Below are 17,724 nucleotides of genomic sequence, written 5' to 3' on the forward strand. Positions count from 1 at the left end.
AATGCAATACGTTTCGTGAGAAATACATGATTTTCAGGAAAAATATCAAGGGTGCCAACAATTTCGGCCATGACTGTAAGTAAGTAACAGTAGGACAGTCACTTTATACAATTTATTAAGAAGGGAAACAATAGCTATACATGCAAGTTGAGAGCTGAAAAAACTAATTAAAGTTCGATGGCAGTGAAAGAATACAAAAAGGTAATGTCTGATGGCAGTTCTATGTCTTGTCCCAGCAATTGCTTCCTGAGCTAAAGTCAGATTTCTATTATCGTGGATGAAAGGTATTTGCACCGAGACTCTCCAGCATGTGGCACCTGCACTCTTTTGTATACCTGTCACTCTACTAACAGACTAAGGCCCAGCCTTATAGCTTAGCTTTAGGAATTCAGCAACGTTATAAATTGTGCCAGATTATTATGGGTTAAGTACAGAGAAGGGCAAACAAACTGATAAGAGGCATGGAGGAGCTCAGCTATTATTATTATTATACAGTATTTATAAAGCGCCAATGGTTCGCTCAGCGCTGTACATTACAAAGGGGGACAGAACATGTGACAGAACAATACCAATACAATGCAAAACATGAGGGGATTGAGGGCCCTGCTCTTTCGAGCTTACTATCTAGGAGGGAGGGGATGGTGGCACAGGAGGAGATAGCTGTGGGGGATGGAGTGGTAGGAAGAGTGGAGGTCGGCAAGTTAGCAGGGGGTGGGGTAGGCTTCCCTGAAGAAATGGGTTTTCAGGGTGCGCCTAAAGGAGAGGAGAGTAGGTGATAATCTGATGGGTTGGGGCAGGAAGTTCCAGAGGATGGGTGACACCCTGGAGAAGTCCTGGAGGCGGGCATGGGGGGAGGAGGAGACCAGGGAACTAGAGAGAAGGAGGTCTTGTGAGGAGCGGATTGTGCGTGCTGGGCGGTACTTGGATATTAGGTCAGTGATGTAGTTCGGGGCAGTATGGTGGACAGCTTTGTACGTCAGTGTTAGGATTTTGAATTTGATCCGTTGTGCAATCGGAAGCCAGTGGAGGGATTGGCAGAGGGGGGTGACGGAGATGGAGCAGTTGGAAAGGTGAATGAGTCTGGCAGCCGTATTCAGGATCGACTGAAGCGGGGATAGCCAGCGGCAAGGCAGGCCAGTGAGGAGGGAGTTGCAGTAGTCGAGTCGTGATATGATGAGGGAGTGGATGAGCTGTTTAGTGGTTTCTGGGGTTAGGAACGTGCGGATTTTGGCGATGTTGCGGAGGTGGAGTCTGCACGAGTTTGTTAAAGATTGGACTTGGGACTGGAAGGATAGGTTGGAGTCCAGAATGACACCAAGTACTCCTGCCTGCGGGGCGAGTTTGATGGTGGCATTGTTGGATGTGACGGAGAAGTCAGTGGGGGGTGGTGTCCAGGCTGGGGGGAAGACAAGAAACTCAGTTTTGGAGAGGTTCAGTTTAAGGAAGTGGAGCGACATCCAGTCTGATATGTCGCTCAGTAGGTGGGTGATTCGGGCGGAGACCGAGGGGGTGAGGTGGGAGGTTGAGAGATAGATTTGTGTGTCGTCGGCATAGAGGTGGTAGTTGAAGCCGTGAGAGTGAATGAGTTGGCCAAGGGAGGAGGTGTAGATGGAGAAGAGAAGGGGCCCGAGGACAGAGCCTTGAGGGACCCCAACAGAGAGGGGGAGTGAGGGGGAGGTGGTAGCATTATAGGTAATGCTGAAAGAGAGTTGTGACAGGTAGGATGAGAGCCAGGAGAGAGCAGAATCTCTGAGGCCGAGGGAGTGTAGTTTTTTGAGGAGGAGGGGGTGGTCGACTGTGTCGAAGGCCGCAGAGAGGTCAAGGAGTAGGAGGACTGAATAGTGGCCATTAGCTTTGGCGGTTAGCAGGTCGTTGGGGAGTTTGAGCAAGGCAGTTTCGGTGGAGTGTAGGGCATGGAAGCTGGACTGTAGGGGATCGAGGAAGTTGTTGTCGTTGAGGTGAGAGATTAGGCGGGTGTAGACTAGGCGCTCGAGGAGTTTAGAGGTAAATGGGAGCAGGGAGATGGGTCTGAGGTTGTTTGGGTCCTTGGGGTCCAGGGAGGGCTTTTTAAGTATGGGGGTGATGTGTGCATGTTTCAGGGGGGAGGGGAAAGTGCCAGGGGAGAGGGAGAGATTAAAGATGTGGGTGAGGGAGCGTAGGATGGAGGGGGAGGGAGGTCGTAGAAGTTGTGAGGGGATAGGGTCGAGGGGGCAGGTGGTGAGGGGGGCATCAGAGAGGATCTTGGAGACTTCCTCGATAGTAGTAAGGTCAAAGGTGCGGAGTGTTGGGGGGGCTTCAGTATGAAGAATGTAGGGTGGGGTGGAAGTAGGGGTCAGAGCAGTGGTGGGGCCGTGGGAGAGGGGTGATGAGGGGGTAGTTGAGTGAGGGGGAACGGGGTTGGAGGGAGTTTGAGCAGCGACAAAGTCCCTGCGGGTTTTGTCGAGAGAGAGGGGGGATGAGGGGGTAGCTGTGTGAGAGGGGACGGGTTGAGAGGGCGTGTGAGTTGCGGCGATGTCCTTGAGAATTGTGTCAATCTTGTTTTTGAAGTGATTGGCAATCTCAAGGGCAGTGAGTGAGGTGCTGGGTGGAGGTAGGGGTGGCGAGAGTAGAGAGTTGAAGGTGGAGAAGAGTCGGCGAGGATTGGAGGAGAGGGCCTTGATGAGGGTCAGGAAGTAGGCTTGTTTGGCTGCGTGGAGGGAGGAGGTGTAGGTGTGGAAGGCAGATTTGTAGCGGATGAAGGCTTGTTGGGATTTGGTTTTGCGCCATAGTCGCTCCAGGGCACGACTGTGTCCTTTGAGGGTTTTGGTGTGATCAGTCTGCCAGGGCTGGAGCGGTCGGGGTCTGATGTTGCGTGTGGTTAAAGGCGCTAGTGAGTCAAGGGCTGTTGACAGCGCGTTGTTGTAGGCAGTCATAGCCAAGTCAGGGCAAGACAGGGGGAGGATGGTGTCGTGAAGTTGATCAGCTGCAGAGTGGAGGGGGGCAGGGTTAAGGTTGCGGAGGTTACGGCTGGTAGTAGTGTGACATTTGGAGGGGTAGGCGTTGGAGGACGAGGAGATAGAGAAGGTAATCAGGTTATGATCAGAGAGAGGAAAGGGGGTGTTCATGAGGTTGTGGGGAGCGCAGCGGTTGGAGAAGACGAGATCAAGGATATTACCGTCGGAGTGGGTGGTGGATTGTATGCACTGTGCAAGTGCAAAGGAGGAGGTTAAGTGGAGGAGATGGGATGTGTCCGGGTTGTTGAGGTTGACAGGGATGTTGAAATCCCCAAGGATGATGGTGGGTAGCTCTAGCTCAGAGGAGAGGAAGAAGGGTAGCCAGAAGAAGTCATCCAGGAAGCGGGATATGGATCCAGGAGGCCGGTATATCACAGCAATCTTCAGGGGGGTTGGGGAGAATAGTCGGACGCAGTGGGCCTCGAAGGAGGAGAAGGATAGGGAGGGGGGTTTGGGAGGACTCGGAAGGTGCTCTGCGGTGACAGGAGCAGACCAACCCAACCACCTTTACGACCGTTAGGCCTGGGTGAATGGGTCCAGGTGAGACCTCCGTAGGAGTGTGCAGCAGGGGAGGTAGAGTCAGTGGGCTGATCCAGGTTTCTGTGATCGCTAGGAGGTTGAGGGAGCAGGAAACAAAGAGGTCGTGGATGGCGGTAAGCTTGTTGCACACTAATCGGGTGTTCAGAAGTGCACATGAAAATGTTGGGGGAGATTTTAGGGAGCAGGGGGACAGATACTAAGTTACGGGGGTTGCGGCAGGACGTGGAGGCGGGAGGGTGTTGTGCGGGTGAGGGAGGTGGTGGAGGGCCAGGATTCGGGGAGATGTCCCCCGCGGTTAGGAGGAGGAGAAGGGTGAGAAAGGTGGCATGGGAGCGGGATGTGCAGGAGCGTGAGAAACTACTAGTGGAGGTGTTTGGGTCAGTGGGAGAGTGGAGTAATAGGAGGAGGTGGTGGGTGCCGTAGAGGGGCGAAGGAAGTAGTGAGGACACAATATACAAATGTTTGGGAGGAGCAGAGGGATATAGTGAATGGATTTTGGGAACAGAGGAGAGGAAAATGAGAATGAGGAGTGGAAGAGGCATTTTGGGGAGGTGATGAGAGCAGTAGTAGGGAGATGATAGCAATGAGGGGGAGATGTACAAGTTTTGGGGTGGAGCAGAGGGGTAAAGAAATGAGATTTGGGAACAGATAGTAATATGATAAGGAGAAGAGGGGGCGTATTATATAAAGGTACACGGAGTGGGACTCAGGTATGTAAGAGAGGTTTCCCAGGGTGATTGCTTGCAGTCTGTCCAGCGTGCAGTAGAGTTTCTTGCTGTTGTTGTGTCTTCCTGCTGCTTAAGTTCAACTGCTGTGTTTAACTGCTTTGCACTCCTTCAAAGCCGCACTCGATCAAAAGCAGAACCCCCATCAGAGACTGTGCCCCCCATCAGTGATCTCCCCCCATGAGCTGATCTAAATTTATAGGGAGATGCTCAAATGAGCATTCAACTCCACCCCAATTAGAAGCTGATAAGGATCACATGAATAGTGGGGGATGTTTCTCAGGGAACAGGCTACAGTCATAAACTGAGTGCAGCTAGAGATGAGGACTGTTCAACATACACACAAATATAAATACACCATTTGTTCTGAATTTAACAGGAGTCAATGCGTTTTTCTAGTTAAGAGCGGAGATAGGAGATAGATGCATTTACACAGAGGAAAGCAGCAGGAGTCAATGTGTTTTTCTAGTTAAGAGCGGAGATAGGAGATAGCTATGAGGAAAGATTAGAGGAACTGAATTGATTCTCTCTTGAGAAGAGGAGATTAAGGGGAGATATGGTCAACATGTATAAATACATCAGTGGTTCATATAGTGAACTCGGTGTGGAGCTATTCACCATGAGGTCATCACAGAGGACAAGGGGGCACTCTTTACGTCTGGAGGAAAAGAAATATAATCTCCAAACACGGAAAGGTTTCTTCACAGTGAGAGCTGTGAAAATGTGGAATAGACTCCCTCAAGAGTTGGTTCTGGCCAGCTTCGTGGATTGCTTCAAAAAAGGCCTGGATTGCTTCTTAGATACATAGAATATAACTGGATACTAACATTTATAGGTAAAGCTGATCCAGGGGGAATATCCGATTGCCTCTCGTGGTATCAGGAAGGAATTTTTTTCCCTGCAAGAGCAAATTGGATCATGCTTTGCGGGGTTTTCTTTGCCTTCCTCTGGATTCACTGTGGGTATAGGATTATAACTTTTTTTTTTTTTTTTATGGTTGAACTGGATAGACTTTTGTCTTCTTTCAGCCAGACTATGTAACTACAGGTGAAACTTAAATAAACTTTTGCACGATATTCAAATTTTTCATTTCAGTAATGCAACTTAAAAGGTGAAACTAATATATGAGATAGACTCATTACATGCAAAGCAAGATAGTTCAAGCCCTGCTTTGTCATAATTGTGATGATTTTGGCTTACAGCTCATGAAAACCCCAAATCCACAATCTCGGGAAATTAGAATAGTACATGCAATCAATAAAACAAGGATTGTACATAGAACAATATCGGACCTCTGAAAAGTATAAGCATGCATATGTACTCAGTACTTGGTTTGGGCCCCTTTTTGCAGCAATTACTGCCTCAGTGCGGCGTGGCATGGAAGCTATCAGCCTGTGGCACTGCTGAGGTGTTATGGAAGACCAGGATGCTTCAATAGCGGCCTTCAGCTCTTCTGCATTGTTCAGTCTCATGTCTGTCATCTTTCTCTTGGCAATGCCCCATAGATTCTCTATGGGGTTCAGGTCAGGCAAGTTTGCTGGCCAATCAAGCACAGTAATCCCACGGTCATTGAACCAGGTTTTGGTGCTTTTGGCAGTGTGGGCAGGTGCCAAGTCCTGCCGGAAAATGAAGTCAGCATCCCCATAAAGCTCGTCTGCAGAAGGAAGCATGAAGTGCTCCAAAATCTCCTGGTAGACAGCTGCATTGACCCTGGACTTAATGAAGCACAGTGGACCAACACCAGCAGATGACATGGCTCCTCAAATCAACACAGACTGTGGAAACTTCACACTGGATTTCAAGCATCTTGCAGTGTGTGCCTCTCCATTCTTCCTCCATACTTTGGGTCCTTGGTTTCCAAATGAGATGCAAAAGTTTCTCTCATCAGAAAAGAGGACTCTGGACCACTGAGCAACAGACCAGTTCTGTTTTTCTTTAGCTTTCTTTAACAACGCTTCTGACGTTGTTTGTTGTTCAGGAGCGGCTTGAAAAGAGGAATACAACATTTGAAGCCCATGGCCAGGATCCGTCTGTGTGTGGTGGCTCTTGATGCACTGACTCTAGCCTCAGTCCACTCCTTGTGAAAGTCCCCAACACTTTTGAATGGCCTTTTCCTGACAATCCTTTCCAGGCTGCAGTCATCCCTGCTGCTTGTGTACCTTTTTCTTCCACACTTTTCCCACTTTTCCCTTCCACATAGCTTTCTATTAATGTGCTTTGATACAGCACTTTGGGAACATCCAACTTCTTTTGCAATTACCTTTTGAGGCTTTCCCTCCTTATGGAGGGTGTCAATGATGGTTTTCTGCACAACTGTCAGGTCAACAGTCTTTCCCATGATTGTGATTCCTACTGAACCAGACTGAGAGACCATTTAAAGGCTTAGGAACCCTTTGCAGGTGTTATGGCTTAATTAGCTGATTAGAGTGGGACACTTTGAGCCAATAATATTGTACCTTTTCACAATATTCTAATTTTCTGAGATTGTGGATTTGGGGTTTTCATGAGCTGTAAGCCATAATCATCACCATTATAACAAATCACAGCTTGAACTATCTTGCTTTGCATGTAATGAGTCTATCTCATATATTAGTTTCACCTTTTAGGTTGCATTACTGAAATAAATGAAGTTTTGCACGATATTCTAATTTTTCGAGTTTCACCTGTATGTAAGTACAATGAGATGCATGCCACCTAATGGTCTTATCACTTCAATTTACTATTTGCTGGGAGCATAGCTATTTGCTATACTACCAGAGCTCTAACGCTAGACCTTCCTGATCTGAGCTCCAGCAGCTGCTTTGCCTCCCCTCCCCTCCTCTTGCCCAATCACAAAGTGCTTTGTTTTATGGAACCTATTCACACAATACAAAGCCCTCTGAGAATGGACAGAAGTGGTGGGCAGAGCTGCTTCCAGCACATAGAAAGTGGCTGAATTCCTGGAGTTAAGCTTTAACGTTAACCTGTCACGCAGTGTTTAATTAAAAGTGAGCATATTAAAAAAAACATACATAAAATGTCAAATCGATCAGTACATGAAGACATTAAAGGTTAGGTTATATACATACACACCCACTCAATCCCACACAGTGGGGTTGATTTACTAAAACTGGAGAGTGCAAAATCTGATGTAGCTCTGCATAAAAACCAATCAGCTTCCAGTTTTTTTTATCAAAGCTTAATTGAACAAGCTGAAGCTAGAAGCTGATTGGCCACCATACACAGCTGCACCAGATTTTGCACTCTCCAGTTTTAGGGCCGTTTCACACCATAGAAAACGCAGTTTGGATGCTTTTTTGCATGTGTGTTTTTGATGCATTCCTGTGCATTTTTCCCTTTTTTTCTTCATCTTAAATAAGGACATGTGCATTTTTGGTGTGTTTAACTGCGTTCCAGTACAGTTCTGAAAAAATTCAGCATGTTCTACTTTTTTTTCTGTAACTGGAACTTACCGCAATGGTGTTAACTATGCCATTGAAAACCATATAATCTACTATCTCATGCATTTTTGATGCAAAAAAAAACCTGCACTGAACTGTATGTGGTGTGAACTGGCCCTTAGTAAATCACCCCAAGAGTTTCCCTGAACCTGTGGTGTTGCCCACATATAATCAGGAACAAGAGTAGAGGGGCAACACATGGTCATTTACAAAAGGTTATCTATAAAACCCTGGTTACCATGCAGTCTCACCATTCAGAAACAAGTTTGGTGATTATCCAAAGTAAAGTACATTTTGAAACAAGTTTTTTTCACAATAAGCAAGTGCAGTTTCTTTTGTGCTCAACAAAAATAAACTATTAAACAAAAAAAAAAAAACATTAGGGAGGTGCTTAAAGTAGAGCCATGGCCTCCTATAAAAAGAAAATACGTGCTGCAACACCTAATTATAAGTGCATCTATACTCTATACCTGTCGATCCTGCCAGTGTGCTGCACTGCTCCTGAATTCAGAGCAGAGTTGCCACTCTCATGTAGGAGTGAAAAGATGTTGCAGGGATGTGGCTATCAGCATTGTCACTACGGACTCACAAACCTGTAGCCTGTCAATCAACAGCTGACCACACGCAGTGCTGCCCACCACTTTGTGGACTGACACAACTGCCTCTGTAACCTTCCCACTAAAAGTTGGTGTGTCTTGGAGGGGGAACCCAAATGGAGGATTTGTCTCCGAGAAGGATAAGGCAGTTTTTGTTTACTTTATGAGGCTTGTGCATCTCATAGTAACTGGATTTGGAACTAGATTGTCATACACAGGAGCTTTCAGTTGTACTTTTCAAGTGTGTGAAAGGGTTAGAACCACTGTCAAGTTTCTGTGGCAGTCTGTTCACCTGCTAGGTTAGTTTTGCCATCATTATCTGTCAAGAAACATTTTTGATCTCCTATCAAATTATCAGTCTGACAACACGAGTGTAAATATTCCACTGAAACTGGATAACTAGATTTCTCTTCAATTTGGAGAGATTTCCTTTTACTTAATGTTGCATTAAAAAGGCAAAAGTGAAATGGAATTCTCCTCAACACAAAACAAACGGACAGGGCTTTTAAACGTTTCTACACAATCCAAAATTAAAATAAAAGTCTTGTCTGTACATGCACTTTACTATTACATCTACAACAGAAGAGCATTCGATTCAGCACACATTTCACATGTACTGGGCAGGTTTTATTGAAGCCCTCAATATTCTTAAAGCGACACTAAAGCTTTGTGGTTTTTTTTTCTTTTAAAAACTGCTCTGTGCAGTGATTTTGCACACAGAAGCCCTGATCCTCTTCTTTTTGAGTCCCTGCTGGTGCTCCTAGATCCTCTCTCTCAAGCAGTGCCCCCAGGGAAATCTGCTCACCTTGGGGGCACCGCTGCGTGCTCATCCCCTCCATAAGACACATAAAACGATGGCTCGGCCCTGACCCCCTCCCGCTTTCTCAGCCAATGAGGAGGAACTGACCTCAGACAGCAGAGGCTGTCGCGAATGCCGCTGGATCAGAGGGGACTGCGGGTGCACAGGTTTTTTTTTATCTGCATGCATAGAATACATGAAGGTAAAAAACCTTGAGCCTTTAGAACCACTTTTAAGTGCTGAACACATAGGGTGTTATTTACTAAAAGAGAAGAGTGCAAAATCTGGTGCAATTCTGCATTGAAACCAATCAGCTTCCAGGTTTTATTTCCAAAGCTTAATTGAACAAGCTGAAGTTAGAATGTGGTGCAGCCGTGCATGGTAGCCAATCAGCATTACCATGACAATCTGGGGTAGATTCACTAAAACTGGAGCACTCAGAAGCTGACTGTAGCTTTAAACAATTCAGCATGCCGTTAAAAGCTTATTTAAAGCTACAGCCTGCATTCCAGTTGAATCTCTATTCAAGACTACCAGTCTGAATCTGAAGAGTGATTACAGGGCTTCAAGAAAACAACGGACCAGATTTATTACAAAGAAAACATTTGATTAAACCAATCCACCCTACAGACAGAATGCATATTGAGGGCAGTATCAGGGTGGAGCCTAACCATGGCGGCTGAGGAGAGCCCGATGTAGGAGCTCCCGGACGAACCTCCGCTATTCGACCTCCCCAAGCCCCAGGTCCTGTATGTAATGCGGAAGCCCCGTGAAGAAAAGAAAAGACCTACTGCACTCTGATGGTCCCCCTTGGATAGACGGAGGGGTCCTGCGGGAGAGGTGATCCGGGAGACTAGATTCGGTTGTGGTGCCCGGCGGTGACAGCGTGTTTGGCTGCTGGGAGACGAGGAGGAGCGGCGTGACCACGTGGTCACCCGCTAAGCACTGCTGGGAAACCAGGAAGCCGGCCGGCGTCCTGCGGTGGGAGAGAGGAGCTGCCCTGCTTGCCGGTCCACTACCCGGAGCCCTGCTTGAGAGAGAAGAGAAACGCCGAGGATTGGAGAGAGAAAAATAGAGGATACCCTGGGGAGTCCCCTAGATGAACACACTGCCCAGCTGAAAGACAGATGAAGAGAGCCTCTAGCCGGGTCACAAGAAGAAGAGAGATACGAGGAGGGTGAGTGACTCTGTCTGAAACTCGATACATATTGTACTTTGTTTTGAGCTGCTAGGAGAAGCAGGGTGTGAGAGAAAGAGGGGACCCCCCTGGTTGGGAAATGTAAAGAAGTGGAAAGGAGAAGAGGAAAGCTGAAAGAAAAGTTTGAAAACCAAGCAAGTGGATAGGGCTGTGACTTGTATATCAATAGCTGTCTCTCCCTAACCCTGAGCCTATAAAGAAGAATAAGAGCCATAGAAGAATGAAAAATAAAAACGCAAAAGGAAGTGGGCTTAAAGGGACTCAGACTGGTACTATCAAAAAATATACCTCCCAGGGAAATGTAACCCCAGAAAGGCCTCAGGGTAAAATTGAAAAAGGTGAAGCAGACCTTAGCCTGGAAAGTAGCCCTAGACTATCACTAGGCCTCGACACTAGTAGCCAACAAATATCAGGTAATATAGAGATGGAGAAAGACCTACAAATACCAAATAAAAAAGAAATGGCAGAAATGTTCAAAGAACTGGAGAAAACAATAAAACAAGAAATTGTAAATATTCAAAATGACCTGGGACACCTTTTGGTGAGAGTGGAAGAAACGGAGGAAAAGGTTAAAAATCAGTCCCACACTATTTCTGAATTAGAAAAAGAAATAATCAATATAGGGAAAGTTCAAGAAAAATTGCTCTATAAGGCTGAGATACAAGAAAAAAGGGACAGGAGGAGAAACATTAGGATACGAGGGGTCCCAGAGAACTCAAAAGGAGAAATTCTGCAAGAGGTGGTCTGTAAAATATTAAACTCTATAATGGACAGCACTGATATGGAAAAGACTAAAATAGAAGGAATTTTTAGGCAAGGAAAACTCCAAGGAAATCTGGGAAAGGAAAGGCCAAGAGATATACTTGTTAAATTTTATGAGTTTCTAGATAAAGAAAAAATTTGGAAGAGGATTAAGGGAAAATCAGTAATTAAGTACGAAGGAAAAGATATACAGATATATGCGGATTTGTCACCAGAGACTCTGTGGAGAAGGAGAACCCTGAGACCTTTGTTGGAAAGATTGAAAGAACAGAATGTGCAATATAGATGGGGGATTCCTGAGTGCCTAATAGGTTGGAAAAATGGAGTTACAGCATATCTCAGGTTCCCAGAAGATTTGAAAAACTTTTGTGATAGACTTAAACTACAAAGAATGGAGATTCCTGGTTGGGAAGAAGAACACTGGGAAATCTGAACGAAAAGAAAAGAGGACTGGCAATTTGTTGGGGGGAGGAGGCGAGGGGAGAAAGGAGAGAAAAACTTTTTTTTTTTTTTTTCGCTCTTCTCTCTTCTCTTCTTTCTCTCTCCACCTTCTCCCTACCGTCCTCAAACCATTATTTTTGAGATATTTTGGTAGGACTTGGGGGTCAATGGGGAGGTTGGAGAAGGGGAAAGTTGTCCATGGTCGGAGTTTTAGCCCTAAGGATTAAATAAAAAGTGGATTTTATTTCCACAAATGATTGGTAGGCAAATTGTAGGCCTAAAAAGAGGGGGGGGGGGGGATGGAAAAATAGGGGGGAGGGGGATGTGAGGATAATTCTCTGCAGGATAAAAGAAGATATAAAAGCAAGAGAAAGAGAGGAAGGAAGGTAAAAAGAAAAGAAGGGAGAAAAGAGAGGAAAAATATAGATGGAGGAAAAAAGGGGAGACCCAAGAAAGATGGAAGAGATACAGTTTATAACATATAATGTAAACGGGCTGAACTGCCCTGGGAAAAGATTTAGACTATTTAAAGAACTACATCATAGGGCAGACTCAGTGATATTTTTACAGGAGACACATTTTGAGATAGAATCAAATGTTAAGTTAAAATCTAGATACCATCCAACATGGTATTATGCAGACTCACCGGTTAAAAGAGCAAAAGGTGTAGCAATAGGGCTGGCAAAGAATATTAGGTTCGAGTTGGAAGATAGAAGAACAGACCCAGAGGGAAGATTTTTGTTTTTAAAGGGCAAGCTACAGGAGACTGAGTGTACACTGGCTAATATCTATTGTCCTAATATAAGACCGGAAGTGTATTTGAAAAAAGTGTTGAGGAAGCTGATGGATTTTAAAAAAGGTTGTCTGATTCTGGCAGGAGATCTTAACTTTTGTATGGACCCACAAAAAGATGCTACTTCCCATACACAGAGGGAGGGATGTAGGGCCCTGAAATTACTGAAAAAAGAATTACACGCATGCCAACTGGTAGATGCCTGGAGAATCACACACATGCAAGATAGGGACTACACCTTTTTCTCAAACATGCATAAGAGGTACTCAAGATTAGATCATACACTTATAGAACATCAATTAATTGAACATCTGATTCAAATAGGGATAGAGACAATGTCTCTATCAGACCACACCCCAGTTATTATGAAAATGGAATGGGGAATGAGGACAATAGGAGGGCTGGGATGGAAATTGAATGAGACACTCTTATTAGAAAAGGATATTGCTCAGAAAATAGGTGAGGAGATCAAACTTTTATTAAGGAGAACGAGACAGGTGAGGTATCAACAGCCACAGAGTGGGAATCTCATAAAGCATATATAAGAGGAGTATTGATAGCGATTGGGGCAAAAAAGAAAAAAGAAAGAAGAGAAAAAATGAGTGGGCTTTTAGAAGAAATAAGTAAATTAGAGCAAATACATAAGAACAGAATAACAAAAGAAATAGAGTTGAAGATAAAAAAAAAAGAAAGAAGAGCTAGAAGATGTAATGGAAGAGGAGAGGAGAAGAGTATATAACAGAGTTCTAAGTGAGAGATATAGATGGGGAGAAAGACCTAGAAAATATCTGATGAGAGCCCTGAGGAAAAAGAAAAATAGGAATTATATAGAAAAAATAAAAAATACTAAGGGTGACCTGGTACACTCAAATAAGGAAATCATCAAAGTTTTCAGGGAATATTACAGGAAATTATATAATATAAGCCCCCCGGAAGGATTAAAGAATACAAAAAGTGAGAAGAATCAAAAAAGAAAGAAATACTTGGAGATGGCTGGGTTATTAAAATTAAGGGAAGAACAACTGAATTCCCTAGATGCAGAAATCTCACAGGAAGAAATAAAAATAGCTTTAAAAAATACAGCATCAGGGAAAAGCCCAGGACCAGACGGTTATACGGTGAGATATTATAAAAAATATAGTGAAATATTAGTACCAAAACTTAGAAACTATATGAATGCTCTAGGTGGAGAGATGGAAGTAAGAAGAGAATCGCTACAAGCTCATGTGGTGCTCATTCAAAAAGAAGGAAAAGACGCCTCTCAGTGTTCGAGCTATAGACCTATTTCATTATTGAATACCGACACTAAGCTATACGCAAAGGTCTTAACAAACAGATTGAAAGAACTAATGCCTGAATGCATACATGAGGACCAGGTGGGCTTTGTCCCAGCGAGGGAGGGCAAAGATAATGGGTTACGATCACTGATGCTTGTCCAAAAAAGTAAAAAGGGAAAAGAACCGGCAGTGCTACTCTCGATCGATGAGGAGAAAGCGTTTGACAGAGTAGACTGGAGATTCATGATGGACACCCTTGAAGCTCTGGGAATTGGGCCTAGAATGAGAGAGTGGATAGGAAAGTTGTATAGCTACCCCTCTGCGGTCATTTTGGTAAATGGGGAGAGGTCAATACCCATTGAGATGTCAAATGGAACAAGACAGGGATGCCCACTGTCCCCATTGCTGTATGTTATATCATTAGAACCACTGTTGTCAACGATAAGGCTGAATAGAGATGTAAAGGGAATCCAGATAGATGACATAGAGCATAAAGTTGCTGCTTTTGCAGATGACTTGTTGTTCTATGTAGGAAACCCCAGGATAACACTTCCAAACTTAATAAAGCTATTAAAGGAATATGGGGAATTGTCAAATTTAAAGATCAATCCAACAAAAACGGAGATTCTAAATATAAATATTTTAAAAAATGAAAAAGAAAAGATACAAAAGGAATTTCCCTTTAAATGGAAAGATAGAGATATAACATACTTAGGAGTAAAACTCACAGCTTCATATAAACACTTATATAAACTAAACTATATTTCATTGATAAACGAGATTAGAAAGGAATTAAAAATATTGGAAGGAGGAGGCCCGACATGGATAGGGCGTATAAATCTGGTAAAAATGGTAATAGTACCAAAGGTTTTATATAGATATCAAATGATACCAATTAAACTCCCAGGAAGTGATTAAGAAATTGATAACAAGATACATATGGAGGAATAAAAAGCCAAGAGTATCATATGAGTTGCTGAGTAGGAGGAAAGAGAGAGGTGGATTAGGGCTCCCAGACCTCAAAAGATATTATAAAGCAGTAATACTGGCAAGAACTATAGATTGGGTGTATAACTATAAGAAACGTTGGGTGAGAATTGAAAACAAACTCAGCGGAACAAACTTAGGTAGAGTGATATGGGTGCCAACACAGTACAGGGGTTTAAATGACAATGTAAATACATACACTTTGAATGTTTTAAGGATTTGGGATAACTTGCACAAAAGTATGAAATGGGCTTTTAATTCAACATTGATGCCACTGAGTAACACAGAGTTTTTTTCCCCCAGGTAGAGAAGAAATAGGGGGTAGGTGGTTTAAAAAAGATGAGGTTCAATTAAGAGATATTTTGGTGGAGGGTAAATTAGGCTCATTTAAGGAATTAGAAAAAAAAAGGGGAGAGATTTTCACTAAATTAGATGAGTGGCGGTATCTTCAATTGAGGTGTTTTGTTGGAAGTCTTTCAAAACCTTTAAAGACAAGAAATAATTGGAACTTGTTTGAAAAGGTATTGGGGACACAAGGTGAAGGGAAACACGGGATTGCTAAAGTTTATAAAATACTCACTGAATTAGACACAAACACAAAGCCAACATATGTAGCAAAATGGGAAACTGATATGGGAGTTGTGATAGATGAGGAAAAACAGAGTAGAATATATAGATTAACTCACGAAAATGTTTCTATGAGAGAAGTAGAAATGAACTATAAGTGTTTGACAAGATGGCATATTACACCAAATGTAGAAAATAGGATGTGTGGAGAGAATTCACCGCTGTGTTGGAGGGGATGTGGAGAAATAGGTACGGTATACCATATATGGTGGGGATGCCCAAAAATCCAGGTATTTTGGAAGACAATAACCCATTTGATAGGAAAGATAACTGAAATAGACATAGGGCTAGATCCAGAAGTATGTATTTTGCACAATATGGATATAACAGTGAATAAATATAAAAAATCAGGGATATGGTACTATCTAAACGCCGCAAAAGGTCTGATACCCAAGTTCTGGCGGAAAATGGAGGTGCCGAGGGAGGAGGACTGGATAGAAAGAGTGGAGCAGATCAGAAAGATGGAAAAACTCTGCCATATTCAAAAAGATAAGATGGAGATCTACTATGGGAAATGGGAGAATTGGGAAAAAGCCAGATTATACATGAAGTATAGGAAACAATAAAGAGAACTTTACTTTACTTGCTATTATAAGAAGATGCAGAGAAAAGGCAGGGAAGGGAGATGGGGGTAGGGTGGGGGGAGGTGGTGGGAGGGATTGAGAAATAACTCTGGAAAGAGAAAATAAAGTAGAATGTTGGATATTATATTGTATTTTTATATATATAATGAGATGATGATGATATGTAAAAAAACGAAAAAAAAAACCAAAATAAAAACAATCTACCCTACCCTGTGATTTAAGACCTGTGATGTTTAGGTTTGCCTCACAATAATTTGAAGTTGTTCTACACGTGTATCACTCATCTGGGATATAATTCATTGGGCACAAATTACGATCCGTTTCATTTTTGTGGCTGCCAAAGTCACATGTGCTTTACATATGTGACCAGAGGTTCCTCTAACTGGCAAGTGAATCTTCAAGCAGTATGGATATACCAGGTGCCCAGTAGAGTGAATTTCTTGCCTATGTACATGAAGCACAAAACTTTCCACTCACATCCCCATATGGTCTTAAATGATCCTGTGACAGGTCACAGACTACCACAAAGCATAGACAGAAATACAGTGTCAGGCTAGGTTCACACCTATGCAGTTTGCATTTGATTTGTTTCTGCAGTGCTCTTTGCGGTGCGTTCTGTGCTTTTGCACATGCATTTTTGACGGGTTTTTTATGCGTTTTGCAGGTTTTTTTTCATCTTGTTGCTGGGCAGAATAAAACGCAAAACCCGTCAAAAGCGCATCAAAAATGCATTTCATGCTTTTCTGCAGTGTCTCCATTGAAGTCTATAGAACCAAAACGCAAAACACAGCATAAAACACATAGGTGTGAACCTAGACTCAGGCTAGGTTCACACTAGTGCAGTGTGATTTTGTAGTGCAGCTGCAGTGCTACTTGATGCAGTCTGATATGTTTTTTACTGTGAACATTTTATAGTTCCATGTATGTTCACAATATTAAAGGGTCCTTCAAACCCAGATATTTCAGAATTTGGTAACTGCTGCAAAGTTTAACCACTTGATCATTTTTATTATCTCCCCAGGACTAATAGTGAAATCTCTTGACCCAGATTCCTCAGCCTGTACACTAGCATGCCATTATAATGGATTTCTACTCTGCCTGTTGAATTTTATTTACTTTAGATTATGGGGAATGCAAAGATGCTCGAATATGCAAAATTGCACAGGAACAACCAAATCTTCCATACTTACAATAACAGATTGGGACTTGTGGCAGGAACTCATAAGATGCAAGGGGGTAACAGACCCAGGTTCCACCTCTGACTATAGCTGGGCCTACATGGAGCAAAATGCACTCTGTGGGTTGCCATGTTGGCATCATCCAGTCTGACATCCTTCAACAAAAAAATCAAAGGAGTTGGGTGGAAAAAACTGGCAGCGAAAGAGGCTGCACCCAACTAGTTGCTGGCACTGTTCCGGTGTTTTGGCATGCAGTGGCACCGGTTGTCAAAGTACAATATCTACAGCAGATATGTGTCCATCTGCGCAGTTTAATGTGGATGGGGGAATATGTAAGGTTTTTTATAGGCTGAACAAGAAAAAAAAAAAAAGAATGTGTATGGTCAGCCTAAAATATCACTTTTGGGTAGACATAACCTTTAATGGTGTGTGTATGGTGTGTTACTTACATAACTTCATTCTTGGTGATCTTTCTGCCAGATAGGATTGCCTCAGCTACTTGTGATACAGTGGGGTCAAAGTTCATGCTTGATACTGCAACTACAATATCATCCCTAGATTAGGTAAGAAAAAAACATTAATGGGCAATAAAGCATATGCAATCTTTTGTACTAATACAAAGTACTAGTTCCAGACAGTAAGTGCACAATAAAAGTCCACAGAGTTATGATAGGATATGAACTACACATTAGGACCTGATCTGTTAATTGTTATTTCAAACCCTGACTATATTACCCTCCAATACTGATTGATAACAAGTGCATGAGCTTTTAATCATCAGTGT

At 43.3% G+C, this 17,724-nt stretch overlaps 1 protein-coding gene and 1 long non-coding RNA gene across 4 annotated transcripts in view; one reads left to right on the forward strand and one right to left on the reverse strand.

Moving 5' to 3' along the window:
• The window catches only part of LOC149471116 (uncharacterized), a 103,851-nt gene that overhangs the window by 58,436 nt on the left and 27,691 nt on the right, over positions 1 to 17,724 (forward strand). The window lies entirely within an intron of this gene.
• Positions 1 to 17,724, reverse strand: part of LOC149471118 (apoptosis-inducing factor 3-like) — a 202,624-nt gene that overhangs the window by 10,913 nt on the left and 173,987 nt on the right. For 2 of the 3 annotated variants that reach the window (XM_089657809.1, XM_089657825.1), the window contains exon 18: positions 17,390 to 17,494. The exons of the other annotated variant lie outside the window; for it this stretch is intronic. In XM_089657809.1, the coding sequence (XP_089513935.1) occupies positions 17,390 to 17,494 (105 nt within the window). The remainder of the gene's footprint in view (positions 1 to 17,389; positions 17,495 to 17,724) is intronic. 3 annotated transcript variants of the gene reach the window in all.

This window comes from Staurois parvus, unplaced genomic scaffold (genome assembly GCF_062004578.1).
Source record: "Staurois parvus isolate SC_StPar_1 unplaced genomic scaffold, SC_StPar_1.0 ptg000029l, whole genome shotgun sequence".
NCBI lineage: Eukaryota > Metazoa > Chordata > Amphibia > Anura > Ranidae > Staurois > Staurois parvus.